Source organism: Penicillium lagena (assembly GCF_028827675.1).
Source record: "Penicillium lagena strain IBT 129212 chromosome Unknown utg000001l_segment0_segment0, whole genome shotgun sequence".
Lineage (NCBI taxonomy): Eukaryota > Fungi > Ascomycota > Eurotiomycetes > Eurotiales > Aspergillaceae > Penicillium > Penicillium lagena.
In genome coordinates this window covers 4,134,616-4,161,612 of record NW_026623222.1, presented here as the reverse complement: position 1 = coordinate 4,161,612, position 26,997 = coordinate 4,134,616, and the positions used below count along the sequence as shown (strand labels likewise).

The window sequence follows — 26,997 nt, the reverse complement described above, 5'->3', positions numbered from 1 at the left end:
GGGGAGATATAAGAAAAAGAAAAATGCATACCGTCTACTAGACAGGGCACTGATATTCGCAAACGTGTTCCCAAGTCTCACCCTCTGGCGTTCACGACGACAATGACTGCGCCGTATCCCGGTGTACCCGAAATATTTCTATTGTTCTCCAGCTCCGGATTGAGCGAAGTCGAGGGTGGCAGATCGGGTAGAGGACTCTCGGCGTCTTCCATCGACCATGATAGCTGTAGACATGCGCGAAGAAGGAGACAATCTCATTCAAAGCCATCTCACGAAAGCCTTGCCCTTTTTGAACTCGTCCAAAACTCTTGCAAGGATCGCTGCCTCTTCCCTGAGCCCAGCTTCTGTACTTCCGATCCCTGCCAGAGAACCCGCTTGTCAGGGGAGTTTGCAAAGGTCGACGAACAGCTTTGCCATCAGGGCTAATTACTGGGCGCCGATCAGTGCATGGTGGTCGCGCCCCGAGAGGGTGGTTCTCTCCGAATAGCAGCAGAAGCAGCAGAGGTAGGGATAGAGGAAACTGCAGGCCTTGGTAGCAGGTTCTACCAATCACCCTCTTCACGTCGAACCCTTCCCCTGGGCCGTGTGTTCTTCCGTATTTCTGTCAGTACCGTAAGGATGGACTTCCTCAGCAAGTCTTCTGAAGACAAATGGAGTGTAAACATAGATTATCAAAGTGGAAGAGTTATATCCCTCGTAGGCATGCTGAGGGGAGAGGGAAACAAGTGTTATCAAAAGGCGTGGGTAAGAAACTAACACAGGTGCAGTTGTCAGTAGTTAGAATTATAGAGTGTATATAGGAAGAAGATAGGAAGAAGGAAGGAGGAGGGCACAGGGACGGTTATTTATACCCTGCGTCTCATTGTGTTGCCTTAGGCAGCTATGACTGTGACATTGTTTGTCGACATTATGCAAGAAAGAACTCATTGCTTGCCCAGAAGAGATTGTACTAAATAAAATGGGTTCCAATGTAGTGAATTTAGACACAGCACGGCCGTCCTGTCCATGGATCACCAGATGATGGCTCTACAGCCCCACGACAGCCCCAACTCCCACTTCCAGTTATTGTCTCCGAGAAGAATGTCACTCTATCGCAAATGGTAGCCATTTATAGCATCAAGTTCACCTGAGACTCATGGGCCATTACGACTGTTGTATGGGGCTTTTGACTAACGTGGAACTGTGAGAAGACATTTCATTCATTCAATCAATCAATCAAGAGTTCTATTCGCCTATCCTTAGAAAGTCCCGGATATGCCTGGATTTGCCTATGATGAGGTAGTGGAGGTCGTAAACGGGGTCCTTCTCAGGCTGCAGACAGCAGAGCTTGGCCATATTGTGGAACTTGATGGCCATACTCATGCAGTCTGTCTCGGTTCTCTACAGGAGCTCCTAGATGGTGTTCGGAAGGTAGAGGAAAACGCCGACGCGAAGAAAAACAACAAATCCTCTCCCACCAACCATTTCCATCTCTCACCAATAGTCAAGTGCTTCAGCCTCGGAAGCAGCAGATACCGTGACTGGCATGGCCGCGAGCTTGCTTGCGCTTGCGATGGTGGTTGTAGTTGCGACTGCTTCGGATGCTCCACCAGCACCAGCCGACTTCGACCCCTCGGCATCTGGGCCATTGTTGTAATATCCCACCGGGTCAATGTTTTCCACAACGAGTTTTGTAGCCCTCAGCAAGTCACCAAGCCCACCACTGCCAATGGCGTCGGCGACCGGTGTGGGGGTGGTGGAAATATCCATGTCGCGGCCTAGGAGCTCTGCGGCGGTCCAGTCTTGGGTGCGATCTCCGGGTTGGAGTGAACCATTCGCCTTCAGAAGCATGTTGATGATAGGGCTGACAAGAGAAACTTCCCACCACTGTCGACCAGTCGAGACCATTTCCGTGAGCTCGGCACAGGATGCCTCCACGACGTCCGAGTCTAGAAGGTTAACAGAGAGAAGCAAGTCCTGAACCTCTGTGATCTGCAGAAAGAGATCATGGTTGGCGTTTGTAAATTCCTCGTCCGAGGGGTTCGAGGGGACGTAGCGGTGTTGGGTCCAGCGTTTCATGAAAACTTTTTGAATTCCCAGCACAGCTTTAGGGAGACGGAAGTGCAGACGAACCAAGTTTCTGTTCGGTTCAACCCAAATGGAATTGACGATGTGATTGACCGCGTCCTCGATCTCAGTATTCGAAATGAGGTCGTACTCTACATGCCCTCTGAGGACGACGGCAGCATCCCAGATATTACCAGGGAAGCTCAGGTGAACCGAGCCAAGGAAGGCCTTGAGCCGACTGACAGTCGTATCGCCGCCGTTGTCGATAGTGATGATGAGCAAGGCGCCAGTTTCCGTTCGGCAGTAAATCTCGTACTGTACACACGACTCCGCAATGGCTTGATCAAAGAGTCGGTGCCCCTTCACTTGCAGATCGACAATGTAGTTGATATCTGCAGGACATGTTGTCAATCGGTTGATGAAAGTAGTGCTTGGGGGACGGGTCCCATTGAGAGGCAGAAACAAGCGCTGGAGCTGTGCAAATGACATCTGTCGGTCTTGATCGGCAGTAGAAAAGGCAGGTAGGAGGACAAGACCAAGCTGGATTTCCAAAGTCATGGGCCCAGGATAGCACTCTGCAGCAGTGAGCATAGGCTTCAGCACAACGAAGAAGGTCTCGATCAGTAGGTTCTGCCGCTGCTTCTTTCTCATAGCCGCCCACTCCGTCTTTACAACATTGGCGTCTTTGGGAGGATCAGTTTCCTTGGCCTTCTCGGTCTTCTCGGTTGGAAGTTCTCCCCACGCATCAGCGAGTATTGCCTCCCGTTTGGCCTTGGCCTTGTCCTTGGCCGCTGCCTTTACCTTCCCCTTTGCGTATGGCTTCGCAGTCTGATGCATCGTGCTGTGAAACTCTCTGGTCTTTGTTTCATTCGCAGATGACAGTCGTTCCTGAATGATCGCCGCAGCTCCGATCTGAGCAAGAAGGAAATTCTTGGCCGTGGCCTGGTTCTGATGTTGTGGCTCCTGCTTGAACACGTCGAAGGACGAAGGATCCCAAGTGTTGGCCACAACATGCTCCAAGCCTGGAGGTGGAACAACTTCCTTCTTCGCGAGGACTGCCTTCTTCTCTGCAGGACCCTCAGCACTCTCCAATGGCAGAACTTTGCGGGTCTTCAATCCATGTGGCCTCCGTTTCCCCGGCACAGGGTTCGCCGCTTTCTTGCCATCTGAGGCCTCAGGAGCATCAACCCAGTCATCGACCGCTTGAACCTTTGCAGCGGTCAGGAAAGGATGCTGGCTACTATTAGCTGCGACAACAGGGACATTGGGAACCATATTCCCGTCGGTGTTGGCAACTCCGGCCATTCCAAGCTCCGGAAATGTAAATTCATCCCACTCTCGACAGGCTGTCGTCGTATCCTCCACTCCAAGAGGCGAGCGGATATGGCTCGGCTTCTCCCACAGCCTGGTCGGCAAAACGAACTCGTATTGAACAGGAACCCACATGGTTCGCGGGGTGGGAAAGCTCAAGCGTGGGTCAAACAGAGCACGACTGAGCGCAACTTGGTTCAGCTCTGCGTAGGAAACGATATCGTATTGGATGGTGCCGCTAGTAGGGGCGACAATGGTGGTCTTCCGATACGGTCGATCAATCAAAGACTAGATCACAGTCAATTTCAGAACGCGCGTCAGTAGAAGCCAGGAAAACTTACCAGGGGCCCTTCCACAGTAGCAAGTTTCTCCAGGGCCTCCTCGACATCGGCATTGGTCCCAAACACACGTACACCATTATCGGTATCCACAGAAATCTCAGTACCAGTCCCCTCAGCAATGCGAGGCAGGATATCCAGGCGATCACTGGCAAAGTACCCGAGCACACCACCTGCAGGGATCCAGAATTTGGTCGTAAGTTGTTGTCCAATGTTCTCGACAGCATCCTCAGGCGGTTCATCTAATTTGAGCAGGTCCTGCTTATTATCCCCTCCTAGAATGGGAGTAACAGGCCTAGCATCATCGAGGTCAATATCCATGAGCGGCTGCATGCGAGGTATCTGGAGACCATGTCAGGAGGACTTGCGGACCGTGAAACCTTGGGTTCCATACATCGAGAAGATCATCTTTGCGGTGGTTCTCAATAAACCCAGAAAACATCCAGCCATACTTGAAGTCATTCACGGGACCATCGGTGCCTTTAAGTAGGAGAGCCTGTGAATGGATGAGCCGGGTGTTCTGAGAGGAAGGTGCAATGCTTACATGGTGAGGCTTGATGTACTGAACTTGGACTTCTGGAGTGATCTTTCTGTGGGAGGGAGTCAATTCAGGATTCTGGGTGAAGCAGGAATACAAGAAGGCGAGAGTCGTACTTGATCTGGTCATGAAGCTCTTGCACCTGCGTAGTTGAGGGTCAGCTCAGCATGTCAGATACCCCAGGGAAGCAACGACATGGGATACTCACTCCCAGCTCCTCCAAGGACCATGTAGTTGCCAGAAGTAGATCTCGCCGGGTAGCCATGTCTGGGTGGTGCAGGTGGGGAGTGAATGGCGGTTAAATGGGGGGAGAGAGAGAGAGAGATGGAAGGAAGTAAACAGAGGAGAAAGAAGGAAACAACACCATTATTCAGTCATGCAATCATCAATACACCAATAAATCTAACAGTCTAAATGAATCAATGAATGGGTATTCCCGGCAACGCCATGCACCATGAACGAGAACTTGTACAGGCCATTAGTAGATCACCCCGACTCCTTCTTTTCCTTCTCCCTCTCCTTCTCATGCAGCTGAACCGCCCACCGCATCTGTGCTTGAGTCTCCTGCATCGACTCCAGCGCGGCATCAATCAACGCATTGTTCGCCTGGGCCCGCTCCAACGTGTCCCGGAACTCCTCGTCCTTGATCTTCTTGTACGAAGCATGCCTCGCCATCAATTTCTCATGCGTATCGCGGAGCACCTCCACTTCGCGGTTTTTCTGCTCGGCGATCACATCCATCCGCTCCGCCGAGAAATCCCTTGTCTTCGACGCCACCGCCATCGAATCGACCTCTTTCCAGATGGCTTTGACGCGGCGGCTAAAATCCTCTTTCTCGCGCTTGGTCGTGCCGACCAGCACCTCGTACTGCGTCTCGTGGTACTTGGCGATCTCCTGCGCGCGCGCCTGCTCACGATTGTGCGTTTCGCGCTCCTCGCGCATGGTCTGGTTGGTCTTGCTGGCGGTGGCATCGGCTTCCTGGCGTTTTGTGCGCTCGCTCTGGATCTCGGCGCGCAGCTCATCGAGTTTGCGGTCTTTGCGCGCGATCGAGTTGAGGTTCGTTTCGTTGACTTGCTCCAGGTTGCGCACCCGTTCGCCCATGTTTTCTACTTGGATCTTGAGCGTTTCGTTCGATCGCTGCGTCTCCTCCGCGCGCGAGCGATACAGACTGCACTCGCGCGTCAGGCGGGCGATTTCTTCTTGTAGATTGTGGATCACTCGGCCCGACTTGCCCGTCGCCGCGTGGCCGACGGCGGACCATTCTGTGGTATTGTTGCTCGTGTCGGGGCTCATGGAAGGGTTGGCGATGGCGGTTGGCGAGGCATGGGACTCTATAGTTATGGGACAGGGGGTTAGTAGACGGTGTAGTTGAGGCGATGCCCACTCACCTCGTAGCCCGTCGGCGGCCAGGGCGCCATCCTCGAAGAAGCCGTTGTACTGGTGCATGTTCAATTGGGTGTCGACATGCGGGAGATTGACCTGAGGTGCCTCTGCAGCGACAAGGGGCGTGTCAGCAAGAATGTCCAGTCGGGGCTGAGATCGTTTATGACCGGCCATTCTGGGTTGGGGATGATCAGCGTCATGGTGCGTACCAGAGAATCGCAGCTGAGCCAGGCGTGTGGGAGCAGGCTTGTGGCGGCGACTAATCATCGCCGAGTCATCGACATCGTCAGGAAATATAGATATACAGAACAGAAAATCAATCCAAGAAGAAGAAGTGAAGATTAAAACAAAACAGGGGCTTTGGTCGTGGTTGGTGGTTCCACACACTATGGGTGCCACCGCGGGCGCTAGCACGGATCCGTCGTGCACACCCATCACAACACGGCGAACTATAACGAACTACAACGAACTATATACAAGGAGACATCCCCAAATCACTGGAAGAACAACGCCAGAACAGCCAATGCACCCACCACAGCCGAATACTGCAGTCTGCTGGCCCCGTTCTGCACACCCCCTGTCTGCTGTGCCCTGTTGTGGCTCGTCGCACTCATGCTGCCCATCGTAACCGACTCGGTCACCATCGAAGAGGGTGTTGCGCTGCTAGACTGAGCCGCAGAGGCCGACGAGCTGATCAGGGCTTTGCTACCTGTGCTGGTTGTATGCGCAGTAGTGGTACCAGTCTTCGTGCCCTCTGTGGCGCCTTCCGTAGTGCCCTGCGTGGTGCGCTGCGTGGCCGGCGCAGTGGTCGTGCCAGTACCAGTAGTCGCCTGGGTGGCCTGAGTGGCAGCGGTGGTTTGGCCCGATTCCACAGCCTTACTACCAAGAACCTTCAGTAGACCCGAGTAGTTGGACTGGCTACCCTGCATGATCTGGAAGGCGTATGGAGTGCCATCGGCGACCTTGCTGTCGGGGGTCCATGTGAACTTGCCATCCTTGGCATCAGAGGTGATGGTCTCCACATCCTGGAGGTCGCCGGCATTACCCTTGCGCAAGTTGATCGTGTAGGGCTACAGCGGGTTAGTATCGGTGTTTATGATGGGTCAAAAGGGCTGGCTGTACCTCGCCAGGATTGCCACCAGTCCAGGTCAACGTAACAGGCTTGCCGGCCTCAATATCCGTCGGGAAGCTGGTGAAGGAGAGAGCAGTGTTTGCAGCAAGGCCAACGGAGAAGAGAGAGGCCGAGATGGCGATAACACTGGTGGAGAAATGCATAGTGCGAACGAATTCAAAAAAAAGATGTGGGACTTTAAAGAGAGTCGGATACAATGGATTATAGGCGTATAAATGCGATAGAGGAGTTGGAAACTTCCGCAGGGCGAGTCCATTCTTATCTACTTTGTGATTCAGCAGCCAGCCCCCGCAAATCCATTTCTTGTTGGAATTTGAGAGCGTGCGCGTCCAGGAAGAATGCTGCATTCCTCGACAATAAGCTTGCAGGTCGGGCCAGTTTGGTGGGAGTATCTGGGAATGTCTTTGACAAAAAAAAAACAAGGAAAAGGATTTGTTTTCACGGTGTCTGGCATAGTTCATCAACACTATCCATTGAAGTAGATGAAGCGTCATTATCAGTGGCATCTATACCCACGGCAACACCAGTCCAGTTTTACAGAACACTAGCCAAGCTGCTGACAACCAAATGTAAACAAAAGCCACAAACGTGGGTACCCACCAGGCTTGATGCAACATGCCATCCCTCGGGCTAGTGTATAAAGCAGATGGCAGCTGTCGATGAAGTCCTTACATACCAAGGGGTGTTTGTGTTTGTTTCATTCATCTCTTTATTTTGCCAACTTATAAAGCTATTTTAATTTCCATAGCTCTGCGGTCTTGCATCAATCATCCATAGCATCAACAACGGTGTTTGTTTACTATATCCTGAATATCAAATATGCAAGGGCGGTGTTTTTCACCGCGGCATACTGCCCGCCTAACTGGAGAATTTGGCTCTCACAGAGGAATTCCACTGTCTTTTCATTATGGATGAACTATCCAAACACATCCCTAGGTCTCATGGTCTTGGCCTAAATGCTGATCTGCTCCACGTCACTCTCTCTAGGGGCGGGTTGTGACCATATTAGCCCTAACGCTGAGATAATCTGTGAAAAACACCATTTTTCCAAATATGGCAGAAAGTGGAAATTCACAATGGATATTGTCTGTGCTAATATTGGTTACCGGTCGTTTTTCTCATGTCTATGGTTTATGCATAGTGATAGATACCCCAGTCAAGGACTGTTTACAGACTGCGCAGATCAATGAATGCACGAAATTTTCATCACCGTGCCATGCTCCAACAAGAAAAGAAAAGACAATGGTATAATAGAACAATTACGAGAAATCCCACAGTTCACGCAGAAAGCACCCCGGACCAGAATCCACACCCCCATCCTCCTCCAACAACCGATCCGTAAAAATCCGCTTGGGGATCTGATACTCCACAACCGGGACCTTGCGCATCGGCCTCTCCTCCTCCCCAAGCTCTGCATGCACCATGCCCTGATAGGTATGATCCAAAAAGTCTTCCAGGTTATACGCCTGCTTGGTGAACTGCTCCGAGATAATGCGTGCAATGGCAGCCACGTTGGGGTGGTAGTGAGACTGCAATGTCTCGATTTCCCAGATACTGCTCTCGAGAGCGTTGGTGCGGGTTGGGTCTGGTTCGGCGGAATCAAAGGGGTCCTCCTGCATACCCGGCTTCCCGTTTGCGCGATGCATCATGAATGTGCATGTGGGGTGGCTTTTGAAGAAGTTGTATATAAAGGGCACGATCACCACGATGGCGGAGGGGGCGCGTTCAGCGCCAGCCGGGACAGACGCTTGATGAAACTGGCGACTAAGGCTGCGGGGAGATGGGTGGAGCAGAGGAACGTGTTGAGGAGACGGAAAAACCGGGAGCGGTGTTTGGAATGGAGCAGGTCGGCATTGAGGAGGGAGTAGAGCTTCTGGTAGAATTGCGGGTAGTCCAGGTTCTTTTCTTGGATGAGGTAGAAGAGACCCGAGAGGGCGAGCAGTGACATGGAGCCGCCTTCGTTGTAAGAGTCCGTTAGGAAGTCCATTAGGAGCTCGGGACGAGAAAACCAGGGTTCAATGGAAGGTGCCATAATTCGGAGGAGGGTCTTTCGCTGAGACTGCGACAGATTATTGCGCAGAATGGCCAGCCATGCTTCCTGGGCGCGCTTCTTGTGGGAGCTGACGGATACCAGTCGTTTGTTCTTGGTTTCTGTGTAGAAATTTTCGAACTCGTGGGTCACGTCTGGCACGTCTTCGGAGGCAGAGAGAATTTCGATGAGCCTTTCGAGGACTTCAGGACTTCGCTTGGAGGCACCATATTCGCTGAGGAAAGTTTAGTTCGTGGCACCGATAGAAGAAAGGTGAGGGAGAGCATACGCAACTTGTGCAAACGTGTGGTATCGCACGTCGTCATATTCCTGCACAAACTTGGCGACAAAGTCGGTCCGGAGATCGGACTCTGGTGCTTCAACAACCGCCTCGAAAATATCCTTGAACATCCCCGAGGTCCAGACCGTGTTATCCGCACTGGGAATATGTGTCACCCGTTCTTTGACCAGGCGCATGCCCAGCGTCAGAGCAGTAATCTGGAGACTATCGTCAGAACCAGGAAAGAACAAAGTCCGCCAGAGCATTCACCCACCTGAGATGCAGCATCGGCCTCAGCCATAATGGCCAGCAATGCCTTCTGATATTCCACACACCGCTCCTTCAACCATGCCACAATGATTTTCTCGTTGTCTGCAGCCCGACTGGAATCGGTCAGGTTTCCGGCCGCGATCAATCGGCTAAAAACCCGACACAGGGATACTGCCACTGCCAAATCCGGGTTCTTCGGTGCTCCCAGCATTGAAATTAGGGTTGCGATATTGTTGTAGTGCTTGCGCGACTCGGCAATCTGGGTTTCGAGCTCTTGGATGGTGGCTAGCCTCTCGGCGAAGTCATTTTCGGCGACCGCACGGCGCTTGGAGGATGTGGTGGCGCCATGCTTGGAGCTCTTGCGCTTCTTGGAGTCCACAGCAGCCGGCATTTTGGGAGCGATGAGTGAGTGTATTCCACGCAAGTCAAGTATTCCCGCGACTGAATGCCAGTCCAATTATTTTTTGATCGGGTTCACGTTTCTCCGGTTCTCCGTCCGACACCCCCAAAGCGGTTTAGCGCAGCCACTCTCCTAACCAACCCGAAGTTCCCAGTCTCCTCAACTCAACCCACGACTCCATTATTCAAGATCTTCCCATCTGACACAATGGCTTCGCGTCTCGCTAAGAGCGCCATTGGTACGCTCCATCCACTTTACGACATGCTCTTTCACCCCCTGCATCATTCAGCTAACGCTCTCCCCCAGGCGCAACCCGGCTGCGGCCGGTCCTTCCCGCCCGCGTCCCTGCCATCACGGCCCTGACCTCGACTCGCTCGGCCTCCAACGTCCCCGCCGAGAACCCCGAGAAGAAGGCCCAGTCGATTCTGGACAGCATCCCCGGTAACTCCCTGGTGTCCAAGACCGCCGTCCTCTCCGCCGCCGCCGGTCTGTCCATCGCCGCCATCAGTAACGAGCTCTACGTGATGAACGAGGAGACCGTCGCCGCTTTCTGTCTGCTGTCTGTCTTCACTGGTGTGGCCAAGTACGGTGGCCCTGCGTACCGCGAGTGGGCTGAGGGTCAGGTCCAGAAGCACAAGGACATCCTGAACGCTGCCCGTGCCGACCACACCACCGCCGTCCAGCAGCGCATTGACAACGTCCAGGAGCTGTCCGGCGTGGTCGAGATCACCAAGCAGCTGTTCGCTGTTTCCAAGGTAGGCCGATTGGTTCCTTTGAGTCCGGGCATCGTCTGACGTGTTGTGTGTTCCAGGAAACCGCCCAGGTCGAGGCCCAGGCTTATGAGCTCCAGCAGCGCACCGCCCTCGCCGCCGAGGCCAAGCAGGTTCTGGACTCGTGGGTGCGCTACGAGGGTCAGGTCAAGCAGCGCCAGCAGCGTGAGCTCGCCGAGTCGGTCATTGCCAAGATCCAGAAGGAGCTGGAGAGCCCCAAGGTTCTGCAGCAGATCCTGCAGCAGAGCGTTGCCGACGTGGAGCGTACGTCTTCCCCCCCTTGCTTTTCTTTTTGATTGTACTAATCTTGTTGTAGGCATCATGTCCTCCAAGGCCCAGTAGATGGACTCCGGTGGCTCCCACGGCTGATGCCATTGTGTACAAAACTATAGGGGCTGTCTGCATGTGCTAAACCACACTAGACCTTGCAATACCATTTCTTTCATTTGTCTGAGTGTTATTCTGGCCATTTTAAATCCGGTGGAAGGTTGGTGTAGTCATCGTAGCCCGTTGTGGTCTGGACGCAGGTGTTGCGCCACTGACACCGCGCCCAAGTAACCCTGCCGCTGCATGCAGGCACCGTGCTCCACATTCTTGGTTTTGTAGTATATGAAGGACAGAGGGTATCTGGGGTATATAACGTATAATGGTAGACCCCGTTCCGCTCTGTCTTTCCTAGGGATCTCATCTACCCGATACACCATGTTCCAGTAAGCGCCGGCGGACCCAGCCAAGCCCACCCACAACCCAGACACAGCCACCGCTGGGGGATTCAGTGAATTGCCCCTAAGACAGATCTCTCTAAACTCTCATCCCGTTCCTTTTCTATAAATATTTTTTCCTTACTATCAGCATCTCTCCAAGCCATACTAGGCAGCCTCGGCCCAACCCCACCACCGATCAGCCATCCTTATCACCGTAGTTATCAATCATCAACACAACATGCCCTCCCTCAAAGACATCCTCCACAAACGCGACGACCTGAGCACCAGCAGCAAACCCCAAGAACCACCACCGTTTCCAACCACCCCTCCAACCCCCGAATTCAAATTCATCCGCTCCGATACCATCTCCCAAGAAATCCTCACCCCGCCCGAAGGCGCATCCGCCACCACACCTGACCTTCAGCATGACTCGCCCGCATCCGCATCCGCCTCCCCACGCCGGAGCTTGAGCTTCGGGCTCTTCCGCCGCGCATCACGCTCCCCATCCGTCTCTTCAGGCCTCGGATCCGTGTCCGGACCTTCGCCTCCACAGTCCTCACGAGGCGAGAACCGCCTCTCGAGCCTCTTCCACAACCAACGCAGCAACAGCACCTCGCGCAGTACGAGTCGGGCCTCGGTCAATATCCCCTCGGATCTCCCGCAGATCATTGATGAGGGGGATGGCGATAAGCAGGATCGTGAGAGCCAGTGGGAGAAGAGGGCGACCATGCTCGTGCAGCAAAATCCGAACTTCCTGGCCTCTGGATTATCGTCCCCTTCGCCGGAAGAAGCTCATGGCGGCGGCGGGGATTATTTGCAGGTTGGGACGCTGAAGGCGCGCGAGCGGAATTCGAGTATTACGACTCCGACTCGGGAGGAAGATGTGAGTCTTTGCTTTTTTTGTGTAGGGGGTCTTTTGGCTGATGTATATTGCTATCCAGATCAATATCCAAGAAGCTATTCGATTACATGAATCCGGAGGTAATGCCTGTCTCTTCCAGTCATTTACCTTGTGACAACTTCAATTGACACCCCCCAGATCTAGAACGATCAACCCAAATGTTCGGCCGCCTCGCCGACCCAAATGGCGCCAACAACGCCCTCAGCCAAGTCCTCTACGGTCTGGCCCTACGGTACAACCCCCCTCTTCCCTCTCCCCCTCTACCACTTCTACATGATACATTCACCAAACACCATGCTAAAACTAAAAATCAAAGCCATGGATGGGGCTGCCCCCCAAACCCAACCCTAGCAATAACATACCTCCGCTCGGCAGCATCTAACAGCGCAGCAATCGAATCCGAAGCTCTGCGCGCGGGGATGAAAAAAGGTGGCGCCGCAAAGGGCGAGCTGGTCCTCGCTATCTTTGAGCTGGCGAACTGTTTCCGCAATGGCTGGGGCGTCGAGAAGGATCCTGCTGCGGCACGGCAGTATTATGAGACGGCGGCGAATTTGGGGGATACTGATGCCATGAATGAGGCGGCATTTTGCTTTTTGGAGGGGATTGGGGGGAAGAAGGATAAGGTAAGTCTTTCACTCTCTCTCTCTCTCTCTCTCTCTCTCTCTCTCTCTCTCTCTCTCTCTCTCTCTCTCTCTCTCTCTCTCTCTCTCTCTCTCTCTCTTTCTCTCTCTCATGCTTTAATAATGGGTTGGTTTGGATTGTTGCTGATGCTGATCGCGATGGGGGTGTGCAGTTTGCGGCGGCCAAGTATTATAGGTTGGCGGAGGTGAATGGGTGTCCTACGCTTGGGAATTCATGGTGTGTTTCTGATTGCTTCTTATATATCCTTGAGGCTTTACTAACTGGCCCAGGATCTGGAAGGAGAAGTATAACCCCAAATAATGATGGAATTGTATATTTTCTACAACAACATCACATAGTACATATACAGCACATAGTCATAATGATACCTAACTCTTCCCCACGAGGTATAAATGAGGGAGAAGAAGAATAGATCATTCCACAGGGTTGCGTTTGACACTTGGTGGCTGCCCACGTTTTGCTATATCCGGATATAAGTATGGGTATACGAATAGGTACAACAAAGGTAAGTATCACCCGGAATCATAAATCATGAATCGAAGCGCTAATCCGAACCACAGAACGGACGGATATCAAGGAATGGAAATCGAAGCGCTCACGGAGAGCCTTCCAGAGATTAAAAGCTCGCAGAATAAACCAAAGATTCAACGGGTGATAGTATGATATAGAAAAGAAATCGTTTCGTATTCATCATTGGCAATCGTCGCATCAATCATATGTAATCATCAATATGCGCAGGGGGGTCGTTCGTAACTTCATCATGTTCGTTCGTCATGGGCGTCGCCGCCTTTGGAAGGTGTAGTAAGTGAGCAAGCAAGAAGGACTCGCTGGAAGAAACAAGAAGAAAGAAACAGCAGCAAGAGTAAGGCCATGTCCAGGGAAGAGAAAAGGAGTAAAGAAGTGAAGTGAAAAGAAGAGGAAAGAAGCAGTCTCCCAATCCAACCCAAAGCCAAGCCAAAGACAAATCCAATCAAATCATCCACTCCCAATAATCCATCCTCGCTAAAAACAGGATCAAATAGCCACATGCAAGAAAGAAGTCCAGTCATCACATCTCATAAGCTCATATCCATCCATCTGTGCATAGCTCATCATCAAGATCATATCTCATCCACCGCATTTCATGTCATCGAAGAGGACCGCTCAGCCGCTCCGCTGCAAAAACAAAACAAACCACAAAAATGCCAAGAAAGCAAATGCTAAATCACGCTGGTCGCTAAAAAGTTTGACGCTGTGCTGAAAACAAACAGTCAAAGAGATACAAAGGAGAAGTTGCGCGTGGATTCTATCTGGACACACGCGGAGGAAGTATCGAAAGCCATTGCTAGCTTTTGTTGGTCAGAAACCGAAAAAAACCCCTAGGCGGGAGCAAACCCGACTGGCTCCTCTTTAACAGGCGCGGCGCCATATTCCTGGACCATGCGACGGAAATCCCGGATCACCTTCTCGGGGACGCGATCCCACATGAGAGAACGGGTGTAGACATCCGAAGCCGGAGGACCCGTGGTGTGCATGCGCTGGTTGCTGCGCATCGCTTCGAGGGCCATTTGCAAGTTGGACGGCTGCTGAGGTTTGACGCCCGTGCCATCGTCCTCGAAGGTCGTCAGGGAATTGTATTGGTTTGCGTTGAGAGAAAAGACCTGCTCGCGCTCTTGGGCTTCGGTGGACATGACGAGAGTATTGTGCAGCTGTTCTAGCCCCGACGAAGAAGAGGATGGCATTGGTGCGGCGGCCATCTGGGCCATCTGGATATGATGATGAGCTGGTCCAGTGGATGGACCCGGCAGAGGGTGGCCCGACGGGTGGGATAGTTCTGGCGTCGAGGAGGCAAGTACTGCTTTCAGCACATTCGCAGACTCGGCACGGTATTCCTCTGACAGCTGAGGGAGGGATCGGCTCGGCAGCGAGGTGCTGTTCGACGCAATGAAGGCTCCAAAGAGCAGACACATGTAGAAGGCGTTCCAGCTGAACGGATAGTCCGACGCAACAGGGTTGATCTTTTCAACCGCCTTGTCAGTGTGTGGCATATTCAGCGACAGTCCATCGTCAGCCATGGTAAAGTCTTCCCACGCGCCGTCCATGGCCAGGTTCTCAAAGCCAGCGAAATCGCCGGCAACAGGATCTGCGGGCTTGACACCTCGCTCGAGCTTGTCAACCGTCTCCATCAGGATATTGTTCTTTTTGCGCAGCTCGGCCGTCTCCAACGTATGCACGCGGATCATCTCGTCTTTCTCCATGTGCAGACCGTCGAGGTATTGGTTGTACTGCTGTTGGGTAGCCATCCATTCGCCCTTCTCGCGCAGGAGCTCTACCTCCCTCAGCTTCATGTTCTGAAGTGCTTCCTCGAGCTCGCTGATGACCCCTGTGAAGTGTTTCTTTTCCTCTTCCAGCTTTTCGGTGTGGAGCTTCTTTCGTTGACGGGAGTCCAGTCTATCAACGATTGCAGGTTAGTGGATTCAACCATTTTCTGTGCTTCATCGACAACTTACGCCGCCTGACGGTTCCGCAGCAGTCGTTTCTGCTGCTTGAGTTCCTTGACCTCGTCCTCATTGAGCGACTGGCTAATCAACTGGTCGATATTACTCAAGGTTCTCTCGGCGGGAATCTCAAAGCGAGCATTCTTCTTGCGAATCCCATCTCGTCGAACGGTCAACGGTGATCCATGCCGGTAAGTCGGCGGACTCTTAGTCGACTGGGCAGCGTCCGCCAGATCCATCGGCGCCGGCATCCATCCATGACTCGACTGCGGCGACATGGCCACCCCGCCCGGCGGACCAAACGGGATGCCTCCGCCGCCGCGGTACATGGCAGTCATGGGCATGGCATTCACAGGGCCTACGGCACCCCCCGTGAAAGGAGGGGCAGCGTCTCCCTCGGAGGGGTACTGGTCGTAGCCAGCGGTCGGGGTACATGAGCCGGACTCGGGACGAGATACAGACCAGGACTGATGATGCTGGGCGTATGCTGGGCCCTCGGGTGGCATGAACGAGGCTTGGTTGGAACTGGCAGACAGGTTGGACCAGACAGAATCCCGATGGGCGAAGGCATCTGTGTCGTAGGAATGGCGGCGATCGGGCAGACCGGGGGAGTTCGGGTCGAGGATCTTGTCGTCCAGCACACTCATCTCGTCGTCTTCACCTTTAGGGTCTATTGTTGTGGATGGAGATTGTTGCTGATAAAAGTCGAAGTGGGCGTATCGTGACATGACCGAAGGAGCGGTGTGTGTATATTTGTTTGTTTTGTGTGTGTGGGTGTGGGTGTTTGGGGGTGGGAGGTGGGATGAGGAAGTGGGGGGTTGGGGGAAGGATGTGGTACAGGGCTGGATGGGAATCAGACGAAAAAGAGAGACTGGGAGGGTAGAAGAGGCAGTAGGCGTGCTGAAGCAAGAAGAAGAGGAGGGGAAGCCCAGGCATGACTATAGAGGGAGTGGAGGTACTGGTACTTCCTCAACAAGCCGGACAGGCCCTGACCCGCCGGTCACAGTACCTTTTGTGTCCCCTGCGAATGACGGGCGAGCCTCCCCCCGGTAATTGGCTGCTCTGCGCACTTGGGCACGCCTGCATCCCACTGCGCACGTCGTGAGAGCCTATCGATGGCGGCCCACCCGACTCTCCAGGGCTCTACATGACTATCGACGGGCGATCTGTGCCGGAGCGGGAGATCCACCGTTGGGCCATGGTTCCGCAGTGATCACCCCCCGGGTCGGATGACGAGTTTCGATCACCAAGGACAAGAATGATCTAGGCTCTAGCGTGGGAGGTATGGACCAGTGTCCGCCAGCCGACGTGGGTGTCCTGACAAGGAAACAAAAGGTACCCTCAACCGCCCTGGACAGGCAGAAGCCTGCCCAACCACTCTGAAACGCACTCAGCTGGCGGTCAAGCCTTTCCCTCCACCACCCAAAGCCTCACTTCAACTCACCCCCCCTTCTCGGCCTGACCTGGCGCATAACGGCGGGAATGATAGGCAAGGAATCCATTCGTAGTCAAGATGTCTGGTTTGGGTCTGGTCTCTGTCGACCTAACCGACCCATATCTCCCGTTCTAGGCCTATAGATCCTCGAGGACCATCCGCACTCGTAACGAACGACTCGTTTGGCAGTGACTCAGTTCGAGACTCGACCCTCCTTCCAATTACATCACCTTGTCATCCGAGTCACGAGCCCCAGCCCGCCAGTCAGCCGGACCAGCAGCGGATTCACATCACGTCGACATGGCTACTCAGGAGGAACAAACTATGTCTTACACCATGTACCATTGTTATTTGCTCTTTTCCTTGATTGTATGCTATCAACAGGGCGTGCCGGGGTATCATCGGAAACCACCAAAAAGTCAAAAAGACCACGCTATCCAAAAAACTACAGACGGGGAATCCTGGGGTGTAGCGAGAGGGGGAGGAAGCCGGGTTAGAGGTGGATAAAGTCCTGTTGCTGCGACAGCTCGCCGCGGTCCACGCCTTCGACCAGTTCCTCGTCAAACTCATCCGAGTCAACGTCATCGGAGTCGATCTCATCGTAGTCCTCTTCCTCACTAGACGGATCGGACTCTTCTTCCCGGTCCGACGGCTCAGGCTTGCTGGCCGCCGCCGCGGCTGCCTTCCGGATCTGGCCGGCGCGGTCCACATGGGGCAGCGGACAGCGCTTCTTGTGGCAGATTCCGTTGTTGGCATAGTCCGGGCATTCGTGGACATGGCGCTCCTCGCACTCGGCACCTTTCTCGCAATACCCCAGAGTCGCAAAGCCGCGGCACACTGGCGCCCCGGGGGTCACCCGGATGTGAGCGTACCGACACTCAGGGTTAGAGCACCGGCCACGAAGGAAGTGCATACAGGTAGGGGACCGGTGGGGCGAGGGCTCATGGGAAAGATCACAGCTGTTACCTGCGCTGCATTTGCCTGTCTGCAGAAATTCTTTGCAAATGGCCACCTTGCTGGGGTCGTGCACGTAGGGGCACGACGGGCCTTTGTAGCAGGTCCCTAGAACGAAAGTGTCAGCTTTGGCAACCTCAACTTTGCGAGATGATGGCCCGTCGGAAAACAAAATACCGGTCGTAGTAAATCTCTTGCACAGTTCGTCGCGCTTCTTGACTGCTGTCGGGTTTCTGTATTCCTCCCTGTCAGTAAACGGCTGCGTCCAACACTGAAAAGTTCCAACTGACTTCTTCGAGGCCACCGCTCCAACGCGGTGGAGGTTGCCGTTCTTGCTCCGCACAAAGGCCACGCCAGCCACGGTGACTCGCTTTGGCGTCGTATTGGCAGCATTCGGATCATCTAGGACGGGTAAGCCAGTTCTATGCAGAGACGCAGAATTTTTCATACTTGACATGCGGACCAGCTTGCTTCCACCACGTGCAATCTGGAAAGGCTGATCATGAACAAGAATCTGGTGGCCGGCAGATGGAGCAGTCGAGGAAGACACTGGGGCATTCTGCGCGTACCGAAGCACTTTGGTCTGTTCACGGTGTGCCCGCCTCTGTGCTTTGAGTCTCCGCGTCTCCTCCATCGCTTTGGCCCTGGTTTGGGCCTCCTTGTCATAGACAGCGGAGTTGATCAGCTGCATGTGGCGATCGCGCTTCGCAACCCACCCGTTCGAGGTTGTCGCTGAACGCACCTCGTTGTCGTTTTCGCTCACGGGTCCGGGAGAGGGTGTGGAGCTTGCGCCTGTGTTATTCAGGACGAGCGTCCGATTGCGATGCGGAGCTGGCGCACGACCACGTCCTCTTCCTCGCGAGTAGGGCGCCCATCCAGGGTGTGAGGGGGCATGTCGGGAGACATATTGTGAGGAGGACTGGCCACTTGGGGGCTGGGATGACTGAGTCTTGTGTCGATTGATTTGGCCTATCGAGGTGAGCTCGCTGCTGAAGCCAAAGTGACGAGGAGCAACTCACCTGCCAGCTGGCCGATCTTGGCCAGGAGGTCTTCGTTCTCGGTCATGGTGAGCTGTTGCAGTCTAAAATGCTAGAGCACTGTGCGGTTAGTTGAAACCCAAGGTCAAGGCAGTTTACGGCGCAGACCACCAAGCAGATGGGTGGGATGATGGAGGAAAGCTTGCTTGATACGCGCTCGATCATCACTAATAATACCCGCGGGTGGCGCATCGGGTCACATGACCGTCGTGCAAAGGAGAAGAAAGTCTGGCATGCCTTGCTTTTGAACTTTCGCTCCTTCTGAGCCCCGCCTGCTGAGCTTTTTACCGAAAAGTAAAGACGGGAAGGCTGGCGATATGATTCAGTTCTTTTTAAACATTCAATGAGGTCGGTCTGTTCAGGGGATCATATACCGACTGCATCACTCGGCTGGCCCGCCGCTTTTCTTCCAAAGACGTCTGCGGCTTCCTACGTTGCAGTCCAGTGATTGACGAAGTAGAGAAGACAGAGGGCGGAGAAACCCAGCATTGAAACAAAAACGTTGATGACTCGAGGTGCCAGATACTGCTCTGGGTCATCGGATTGGGCTGCTGTCCAGCTTCATATATGAAGATCACAAGCTCGTAGAGGAGGATCCACGGCGCGATGCTGCATTACAACACGGTATATCTTTCATCATAATAGCTTTTACAATTTGATGTAAAGTAGAAGTTACAAGACCTTATCAAAGCCTTGACATTCATCTCCACGATCAACCCGAACTGAAGTATATGAGCCCATCTTTCAAATACTTTTACGGCATCTAGACGAACGTATGATAAGTGCGGGGATGCGCGCCCGTGGTGATACACAATTAGACAAACATACAAGATTTTTCAATCCATCTAGTGGTTGCAAAATAGATCCAAACCAAGCAAGCATACACCACCGTGAGTTGCCTTAATCATGTATGCATGTCGGGGACTTATAATGATCACTTACAAATTGTACCAACGGGTGTAGCTTACAAATAGCTATGCCATCGGGACGATTGAGCAGGTGTATCTCGGATTCAGATTCCAAGGGCGTGGGCTACAAAGAAGTGCCCGATGTAGCTTACAAACAGCAATGTAATCGGGCCGACTTCACGCCGCTTCAGCCGACCCACTCTCCGCAAGGAAGTATATCAACTCGATGCCTTGCAGCGAAAATAAATATTCGAAAGCAGAAATGTATAATAACTCAAGTGAAGCCATATCTAAGGCTCCATCCCATTTTTAATACACAATGCTTCTCGGTACAAGGCGGGCCATCTTCTTAGGTGAGAATGGAGAAGTCTCCATGAAAGACATCGCGGAAGAATACAAGCCAGCGGGGGACCAGGTTCTCATCAAAGTAAAATATTCGGCTATTAATCCGGCAGATCTTAAGCACGCACTTGTCGGTCTTGCTGGCTCCGTCGCCGGTTATGAATGGGTCGGCACTGTAGTCGAACTGGGCGACTCTACCTCCTTCAAGATCGGCCAAGAACTTTTTGGCATAAGCATGCCTGGACATCGTCGACCATTGTATCTCGGGGCACATCAAGATTATCTCATAGCTGATGGGTAAGTTGCTCTGATCGATGGCAACATGGCGTTTCTTTCTATTGCCACAGATTTGGTGTTGACATCGATGTAGAACTCAGACGACATGGGCAATGCCAAAGGGTATAAGTGACCAGGATGCTGTATCCATTCCCATATCTGTAGGAACTGCCATGGACGCGCTTTTCAACACACTTGGTTTTGGCTTTCCCGCAGCTGATCTCGATGGCCGAGATGCGACTGGCGTTCCCATCTTGATCTGGGGAGGCGCATCTGCGGTTGGGACAGGAGCAATCCAAGTCGCCAAAGCTGCGGGATTTGATCCAGTCTTCGCCACAGCATCTCCCAAGAACCACAAGAGTCTGCTCAAAATAGGAGCTTCGCAAGTCTTCGACTACAACAGCCCCACCGTCGTTGAAGACATCAGACATGCCGTCGCCCAAAGTGGCAAGAAGCTCACCGTCGTCTTTGATGCTGTCAGTGTCGGCCTAGGACGACTTGGGAGTTCTTCTGACACCAGGGCTGCCAATAATACACCAGATCTGGCCAGACGCTGTATCTCCGATGATGTTCCGGCAGAGGATCTGTTACTTTGTTCCGTCCTTCCTGTGGATCACGACCAGGCTTGGAAACTCTGCATTGGTGTCCGACCGTATGGGGACTCTTTTTTCTTTGGCAGTGCTGTCTCGCAAAACCCTTCGTTTCCAGTTCGAATGAAAAGATATATGGACTGGTTTGTAGCAAATCACGAGGGGTTTTGGCAGCCCATACTGCGCAACACTATTGTGAAGGGAGGAGACAGGGGCATTGAGGAGATTCAGCGTGTCGCGAATGGAGTCGCTTCGAAGGAAAAGGTCCTCCTTGCGCATCCGATCTGAAGATGCACCGCACCGTCTAAGCTGTTGCTGATCGACAGCAATTCTGCTTGCGGCTTCAGAAAGCTGCTCCTTGAGATTAAACTGTTCATCTTTGTCAACGAGTTCACCCTTGCGTACCATGTTCATCTTTGTTAGTCTTAAGTTATCTCACTGTTCTATTTGGTCGAGGCTCTGTTAACGCCCGAATCACAGAAGATACGGCGCCTCACATGGCTGTGTTTACCGGATCCACCGATAAAATAGGAAAAGCAACTCTCAGTTGCCTGATTTCAACAAAATTGCTAAACCCGTGACTGGAGAAGATGCTCGAGCTGAATACAGTAGTGTAAACTATTCTCAACAAGTTCACTTCTCCCCCCTGAAACTCCTTTCCTTTGCTTCCACGCGCTACGTTTCGTATCTAGACCAAAGGATAGCTGTCCCAATGTTGATTTTGCTCATCCCAGATGACGTTCTACCTCTGTGTAGACATGAAACCTCACAGGCCGGGAATCATCATTTTGGTTCTGCAGGCGGCAAAAAATTTAGAAAGAAAAGTCCTTGGTCCAGTACTTTGTCTATACATGCTCATTCGTATTATACCGTAGACATTGTTTAGTTCGGTTGTATCCCACGATCCCCAAACTATATATCCATGGACAAAGAAAATGGTCGAATATAAATCAGTGTCTATAGGAAGGGAAAGGCATTAATTGTTCGTGACTATCCAGTGTACATATCTCAGGCGATATCTTCGAATTTCACATCGTCATGGTCCGTCCCCACACCCGAAGCCGTAGGATCATCTTCCGAGTCGAACTGCTCATCTAGACCAGGCGGCAGCTCTTCTTTGGCATTCACGTAGGATGCTGAGTTCGCAGCATAACTGCTCTCTTTCGCCTCCGGCTTCAGTTCCCACGTCATGGCAAAGTCACCAGACTTGACCAGATGCGCAACCATCTCCAAGGTCTGTTTGAGATAGGCCTCAGGCTGCCGCAGCCGGGCCTTGAGCGTTTTAAAGGGCCAATACCGGTAGTTGCGGAAGCACTCGAAAATATGATCCAGCAACTCGTTTTGTGGCATTCTTGTGGACTTGTTTTCCTGGGCCTTGGCCTTGGATGGCCGTCCTGCTTGTTGCTGTTGATGATTAGACCAATCCCCCCAAATGCAGAGATATGCAAACTTACCACAAACGTGCCCCTTTCCAGAGGCAGAGCATGGCGCGACTGTAGAAGCTTGCCCGGTATTTTGTCAATAAAGACCGTCTCCCGTTTTGGTTTCAGCGCCTCGAGCGCTCGCTTCTCAGAGATCAATCGGAATTCTTCATTTTCCACCGGAAGACAGTTAAACTCCTCGCTAGCCCGGCCAACTAGTGCCGTATGTTCTGGGGATCGGTCAGTACGTGTCGTATATGCAGCTCAAAGGAAATACATACTCGGAACGGTCTTCCGCACATAAGGCTCCCATTTCTTGTTGCGTTCCCGCCGTCGGGCTTCGCGCTTCATGGCCTCATACAGAGCTGATCGTGCCTCTCCAAACACCGCCGCGTTGTTGGTATCGGCTCCTGGGATATCCTTCTCGGTGAATACATATGTATTTGAAGTCAAGTGTGATTTATTTTCAGCGGTGATGGTTTGCTGCTGGAGCGTGTAGTCTTTGGGAATGTCGCGGTTATCGGGGCGGTCGTGCAAGCGCAAGCTGACCTGCACAGCATAAACATGAGAACTTAAGACCAATATACACAGAAGTCAAGCTTACCCGCTTGAGGTCGCCGGGCTCCCCTTCTATCCGAACCGTCCCAATCTCGACTTCTTCGTCATCGTCCAAGTGTGCCCAATGCTCCCACAGCTGCCGGGGCAGACGCGACAGCCAGACATTCTGTCCTGATAGAGAGAAGTCTAGGTCGCCCGCATCTTCATAAATGTCCTCATCGTCCAGGTCTGCCAGAATCGTATCCTTGTTGTCAGGATCCGGCTTGATGTACGGTGCGTCTGGGTCCGCCTTGACCTGTGCCATGGTAGACGGAGCGTCAGTCAAATGAAACTCGAAGTACTTTGCCAGGTAATGCGACCGTCGACCGAAATTAGAGAGACTCGAAGAGGGAGGGGGTGTGGATGGAAAGTCGAGAGAAGTGATGGAAGGTCGGAGCTCCGCCACCGCGATGGAGGCAAGCACTTGGAAGCGGAAGGCGGTGTGTCCTTTGTCTCCAACAAGAACAAAGATCCCCCACACTTCATACACTCTAGGGTCATGAATCAATTGAATATTGAGATCAATAGATCAATGAGACCATTAGAGCAGTTCGGTGGATCTCTTAACGTTAATTCGGGCCTTATGGGCTTAAGCCTAGGGGCAAATACTGTCTTAGGAAGCCTTCTTGGGATACCGCGTATGCATTTCCTGGGTAAACTTCATTAATGCTGCCAAAGATATTCTTCTTTCCTTCCAAGCAAAATACCAAGCACTCCAGACCATTCTGCTCATATTATTGTCATATGTTGCTGTCCGGTCGTGGTGGTATACCGCCCAGCTCCTTATCGATAAGACCAACCACCCACATCAACAACTCGCCAGCACTTGTCTACCCTCTCTCGCGAGATCACACACACCCGGCTATGGCATCTCAGAAGATCACCGCTGCCCTGGCGGCCATTGAGTCGACCACTCATCCCCAAACCAAGCTTCAGCAGTACAAAGACCTCCTTGATGAAATGTTATCCACCTCCTCTGGCCACGAACTGGCCCAAGACTTGGTCTACTTTCTCGACTCCGTGCTCGGCGAAGACATCAGCATCGTTGCCGCACGACCTCTCCTCGACTCCTTCATCGCTATCCTCCAAAAACTCGACTCGGAAACAAAGATTAGGGTCGGACAACATGCAGTTACCCTCTTACAGTCGCGGGCCACCTCCGTGGAGGAGCAAGACTCCCAGATCCGCGAGATCTTGGCCGAGGCCTACGAGTCGCAAGAGGAATACACGGCTGCGGCGCGGGCGCTGCAGGGTATCCATATTGACAGCTCTCAGCGGCTGGTTTCCGATGCCGCCAAGGCACGTCTCTGGATCCGGATCGTGCGCTATTACCTCGAGGACGACGACACCACCTCCGCGGAGGCCTTTTTGAATCGGATCAAGAACCTTCCCAGCAAGATTGAAGACCATGACGCCAAGCTATATTTTCAACTATCGCAGGCGCGCATCCTCGACGCCCGCCGCCGCTTTCTGGATGCCTCCCAGGAATACTTCAGCGTCAGTTTGGCGCCCGGCGTGGACGAAGGCGACCGCCTGACCGCATTGTCAGCAGCTATTCGATGCGCAGTGCTCGCTCCTGCGGGCCCACAGCGCTCCCGCACTCTCGCTCGTCTGTACAAGGATGACCGCACCGCGTCGGTCGACGAGTTCTCCATTCTAGAGAAGATGTTCCTCGACCGGCTACTGACAGCAGAGGAAGTCGCCGCTTTCGCCAACAAACTGGCCCCGCACCAGCTCGCCGTCACCGCCGACGGAACCACCGTCCTCGACAAGGCTGTAATCGAACATAACCTAGTCGCTGCAAGCAAACTCTACGAAAATATCACTGTGAATACCCTCGGCTCAATCCTCGGCCTTCAATCCTCGGGCGATTTGTCCGCAGGCGAAAAGGCCGAGGCATACGCCGCGCGCATGGTAGAACAGGGGCGTCTACGCGGTCGCATTGATCAGATCGATGGAGTCATTTATTTCGATGCCGATTCTGCGGGTGCAGGATCTAGTGGGAATCATCTTCGCCAGTGGGATCTGGGTGTTCAGGAACTGGCTGAGGATGTGGAGCGTGTGGCGGCTAGTATCACTGACAAATTCCCGGTATGTACAAGGTCCTGTTTGGGTCAGTTCGAATGATCATTTGACTGTTTTTAGGATTTCTCCGCTGGCCAGATGGTCCATTGAATGACGAGATGATGAGTTACGGAATAGCGCACGAACTGATGCCTGCTTTTCATAATGTAGATTCATTTACTGGCAATCAAAGATGATGAATCGAATTAGCTTTCCATAATATACCGAGTAGTTCCATTATTATGTGCTATTAATTATTGTACAGGATTCTTTAGACAGGACATGGTATCAGATCAGAAAAAGTCAGAACATGAAAGTAACTTATGTGCAGGTTGGCGGGTATATACCCGACAGAATAAATGTGTATATCAACAGTAGTCATTGTGAAGAAAAGAATAGTAAAACAATGGAGAGACAGGATGGGTGAGTAGTTGGTAGGTCGTGAGTGGAAAAGGAAGGGCCGGTGGCTGAGGAGATGTGATGGCAGGCGAACACCCTGTCTCTGTCGAGAAAAGAATATCGTCAAGTCGTAACGGCATATAGGATACTGAAGGTAGTGCACTCAGTCGTGCAACGTCGTCGACGATGAGTTCGAATCCTCCTCGACCGGCTCTTCGTCAGGGGTGAGTGTAATCTCCGTGCGGATCGTGATATCCAGCGGAAGTAGATAGTTATTGCCCAGATACCGATTCTGGCCCTTCTCGCTCTGAGCTCCGTACATGCCCGCCTCCATGTTTCTCATGTACTCGACATCTGGGGAGCGAGGGCTCGACTTCGACAAGAACATAGAGCTGGCCTTGGAGGTATTGATGTAGTAGGGCGTGCTCTTGCGTGACCCCGTCAGTTTCAGGGCCGGGAACAGCCCCCGAATCATAGGCAGACAAGAGCAGATCAGGCCGATGGTAGGCTCAATGTGCGTCCACAGTGTGGCTTGGTAGACGGTATATGTGGGATCGGCGGGGCTGATCCAGAAGAGGACGACGATGCGGTAGAGACTTGCGAAGCAAACAAAAGCACCCAAAGCAAACACTCCGTTCAGGGCGAGCTTGTCCTGCCACGCGCGATGCAGGTTCCAGATCATGGGGACAGGGAGGGCAAGAATCACAAAGTCCATAGCGACGTTGAAGACTTGGTTCACGATGAAGAAGAGCGTGCTGTCGAAGCAATTGCCTTCGACGTTGGAGTCCCAGTATGCGCGCAGGGGTCGGCATTGTCCCGCACAGGCGAGGAAGATTCCAAGACCCCATGCGCCAATGAGGCAGTTGAGGCCGAAGGTAAAGTGTTGGAATTTCTTGGACGTGGTGAAGACGCGGCGGTAGAAGCAGATGATGGAGATTTTGATGCAAGGGCACACGAGAAAGTAGGTGAATTGATTGGCGAGAAAGATCTATTTTTTAAGGGTTAGTAATTATGCTGGGAGGGCAATGGATATGATTTACCTTGTAGTAGTTGGTTAGGGTTTGGCCATCCAGAGTATCGAAATGGGCCCCATTGCCTCCAATAGAGCACCCTATAGCAATACCGTTAGTAAATCCAGGGGAGAAGCAGGTAAATGAATAACGCACAAAGAGCCAGTTCAACCAGCATCCCGAAAATCAGCACCAGGGCTAACATGCTGAGATAGTCATCCACGCCGAACCCGACCTGTCTCCGGAGCCGCGCAACCACTCGCAGCACCACGGAGATCAGGCACAGGCTGACCAGGACCGAGACGATCTCGATCATCTGCCATCCTCTAGGACTGGGAGCCATTGTAGATTATTATTATAAAAACTTAATGAAGGAAAGAACAGAATGGAAAAGCGAATGAATGAATGAATGTCCTAAGCTCTCGAAGGGGGTGAGAGACTCTATATAGACTCCTATGTGGGTATGTCACCCCGAGAATACCAAATAATTCAGCCAGCCGTCAGATCCTCATGACGGTCGATCACCGGCTCTCTTAGCTCGATCCGTGCAAGTGGTGCGAAGCGGGTGGCTGTGGATGGCGCTTACAACACGATCCGATTTGGCCGGGTGAACATGACATCGCTTGGGGGGTTGATCCACGGTCTGCAGCCTATAGTTTCCTCGATCATAATTTGGAATGAGACGTGTTCTCCATCGCCGGAGGATTCTAGCGTATGAGTTGACAGGTTGACATGCCGATCAG

General features: G+C 52.7%; 14 protein-coding genes across 14 annotated transcripts; 5 read left to right on the top strand and 9 right to left on the bottom strand.

The window, feature by feature from the left end:
* Positions 1-1,473: 1,473 nt before the first annotated feature.
* On the bottom strand, positions 1,474-3,492 carry N7510_001825 (uncharacterized protein; the record flags this gene model as incomplete). Its single annotated transcript, XM_056973752.1, has 1 exon — positions 1,474-3,492. One exon carries the CDS (start codon positions 3,490-3,492, stop codon positions 1,474-1,476), a length of 2,019 nt encoding a protein of 672 aa, XP_056838869.1.
* Positions 3,493-3,674: 182 nt separating this feature from the next.
* Positions 3,675-4,028, bottom strand: N7510_001824 (uncharacterized protein; the record flags this gene model as incomplete). Its single annotated transcript, XM_056973751.1, has 1 exon — positions 3,675-4,028. The coding sequence occupies one exon, from the start codon at positions 4,026-4,028 to the stop codon at positions 3,675-3,677; it is 354 nt and encodes a 117-aa protein (XP_056838868.1).
* Positions 4,029-4,719: 691 nt separating this feature from the next.
* On the bottom strand, positions 4,720-6,051 carry N7510_001823 (uncharacterized protein; the record flags this gene model as incomplete). Its single annotated transcript, XM_056973750.1, has 1 exon — positions 4,720-6,051. The coding sequence occupies one exon, from the start codon at positions 6,049-6,051 to the stop codon at positions 4,720-4,722; it is 1,332 nt and encodes a 443-aa protein (XP_056838867.1).
* A 59-nt stretch (positions 6,052-6,110) lies between these two features.
* On the bottom strand, positions 6,111-6,891 carry N7510_001822 (GPI anchored serine-threonine rich family protein; the record flags this gene model as incomplete). The annotated part of the gene is made up of 2 exons (XM_056973749.1): positions 6,111-6,662; positions 6,739-6,891. 2 exons carry the CDS (start codon positions 6,889-6,891, stop codon positions 6,111-6,113), a joined length of 705 nt encoding a protein of 234 aa, XP_056838866.1.
* A 1,116-nt stretch (positions 6,892-8,007) lies between these two features.
* noc4 (ribosome biosynthesis protein NOC4) lies at positions 8,008-9,718 on the bottom strand (the record flags this gene model as incomplete). The annotated part of the gene is made up of 4 exons (XM_056973748.1): positions 8,008-8,518; positions 8,569-9,012; positions 9,067-9,275; positions 9,332-9,718. 4 exons carry the CDS (start codon positions 9,716-9,718, stop codon positions 8,008-8,010), a joined length of 1,551 nt encoding a protein of 516 aa, XP_056838865.1.
* A 216-nt stretch (positions 9,719-9,934) lies between these two features.
* On the top strand, positions 9,935-10,839 carry atp4 (F1F0 ATP synthase subunit 4; the record flags this gene model as incomplete). Its single annotated transcript, XM_056973747.1, has 4 exons — positions 9,935-9,965; positions 10,034-10,482; positions 10,539-10,761; positions 10,814-10,839. The coding sequence occupies 4 exons, from the start codon at positions 9,935-9,937 to the stop codon at positions 10,837-10,839; spliced, it is 729 nt and encodes a 242-aa protein (XP_056838864.1).
* Positions 10,840-11,439: 600 nt separating this feature from the next.
* On the top strand, positions 11,440-13,044 carry N7510_001819 (tetratricopeptide repeat protein; the record flags this gene model as incomplete). Its single annotated transcript, XM_056973746.1, has 5 exons — positions 11,440-12,084; positions 12,143-12,182; positions 12,241-12,725; positions 12,896-12,960; positions 13,014-13,044. 5 exons carry the CDS (start codon positions 11,440-11,442, stop codon positions 13,042-13,044), a joined length of 1,266 nt encoding a protein of 421 aa, XP_056838863.1.
* Positions 13,045-14,102: 1,058 nt separating this feature from the next.
* On the bottom strand, positions 14,103-15,949 carry N7510_001818 (putative bZIP transcription factor; the record flags this gene model as incomplete). Its single annotated transcript, XM_056973745.1, has 2 exons — positions 14,103-15,174; positions 15,234-15,949. The coding sequence occupies 2 exons, from the start codon at positions 15,947-15,949 to the stop codon at positions 14,103-14,105; spliced, it is 1,788 nt and encodes a 595-aa protein (XP_056838862.1).
* A 1,200-nt stretch (positions 15,950-17,149) lies between these two features.
* N7510_001817 (CCCH zinc finger protein) lies at positions 17,150-18,675 on the bottom strand (the record flags this gene model as incomplete). Its single annotated transcript, XM_056973744.1, has 2 exons — positions 17,150-18,579; positions 18,630-18,675. 2 exons carry the CDS (start codon positions 18,673-18,675, stop codon positions 17,150-17,152), a joined length of 1,476 nt encoding a protein of 491 aa, XP_056838861.1.
* A 1,199-nt stretch (positions 18,676-19,874) lies between these two features.
* N7510_001816 (uncharacterized protein) lies at positions 19,875-20,198 on the top strand (the record flags this gene model as incomplete). The annotated part of the gene is made up of 1 exon (XM_056973743.1): positions 19,875-20,198. One exon carries the CDS (start codon positions 19,875-19,877, stop codon positions 20,196-20,198), a length of 324 nt encoding a protein of 107 aa, XP_056838860.1.
* A 148-nt stretch (positions 20,199-20,346) lies between these two features.
* On the top strand, positions 20,347-21,051 carry N7510_001815 (uncharacterized protein; the record flags this gene model as incomplete). The annotated part of the gene is made up of 1 exon (XM_056973742.1): positions 20,347-21,051. One exon carries the CDS (start codon positions 20,347-20,349, stop codon positions 21,049-21,051), a length of 705 nt encoding a protein of 234 aa, XP_056838859.1.
* Positions 21,052-21,771: 720 nt separating this feature from the next.
* Positions 21,772-23,046, bottom strand: N7510_001814 (transcription factor IIF subunit TFG2; the record flags this gene model as incomplete). Its single annotated transcript, XM_056973741.1, has 4 exons — positions 21,772-22,167; positions 22,218-22,414; positions 22,466-22,733; positions 22,789-23,046. The coding sequence occupies 4 exons, from the start codon at positions 23,044-23,046 to the stop codon at positions 21,772-21,774; spliced, it is 1,119 nt and encodes a 372-aa protein (XP_056838858.1).
* A 479-nt stretch (positions 23,047-23,525) lies between these two features.
* Positions 23,526-24,956, top strand: N7510_001813 (uncharacterized protein; the record flags this gene model as incomplete). Its single annotated transcript, XM_056973740.1, has 2 exons — positions 23,526-24,872; positions 24,927-24,956. 2 exons carry the CDS (start codon positions 23,526-23,528, stop codon positions 24,954-24,956), a joined length of 1,377 nt encoding a protein of 458 aa, XP_056838857.1.
* A 451-nt stretch (positions 24,957-25,407) lies between these two features.
* Positions 25,408-26,597, bottom strand: N7510_001812 (uncharacterized protein; the record flags this gene model as incomplete). The annotated part of the gene is made up of 3 exons (XM_056973739.1): positions 25,408-26,232; positions 26,285-26,355; positions 26,411-26,597. The coding sequence occupies 3 exons, from the start codon at positions 26,595-26,597 to the stop codon at positions 25,408-25,410; spliced, it is 1,083 nt and encodes a 360-aa protein (XP_056838856.1).
* Between the last annotated feature and the right edge of the window lie 400 nt (positions 26,598-26,997).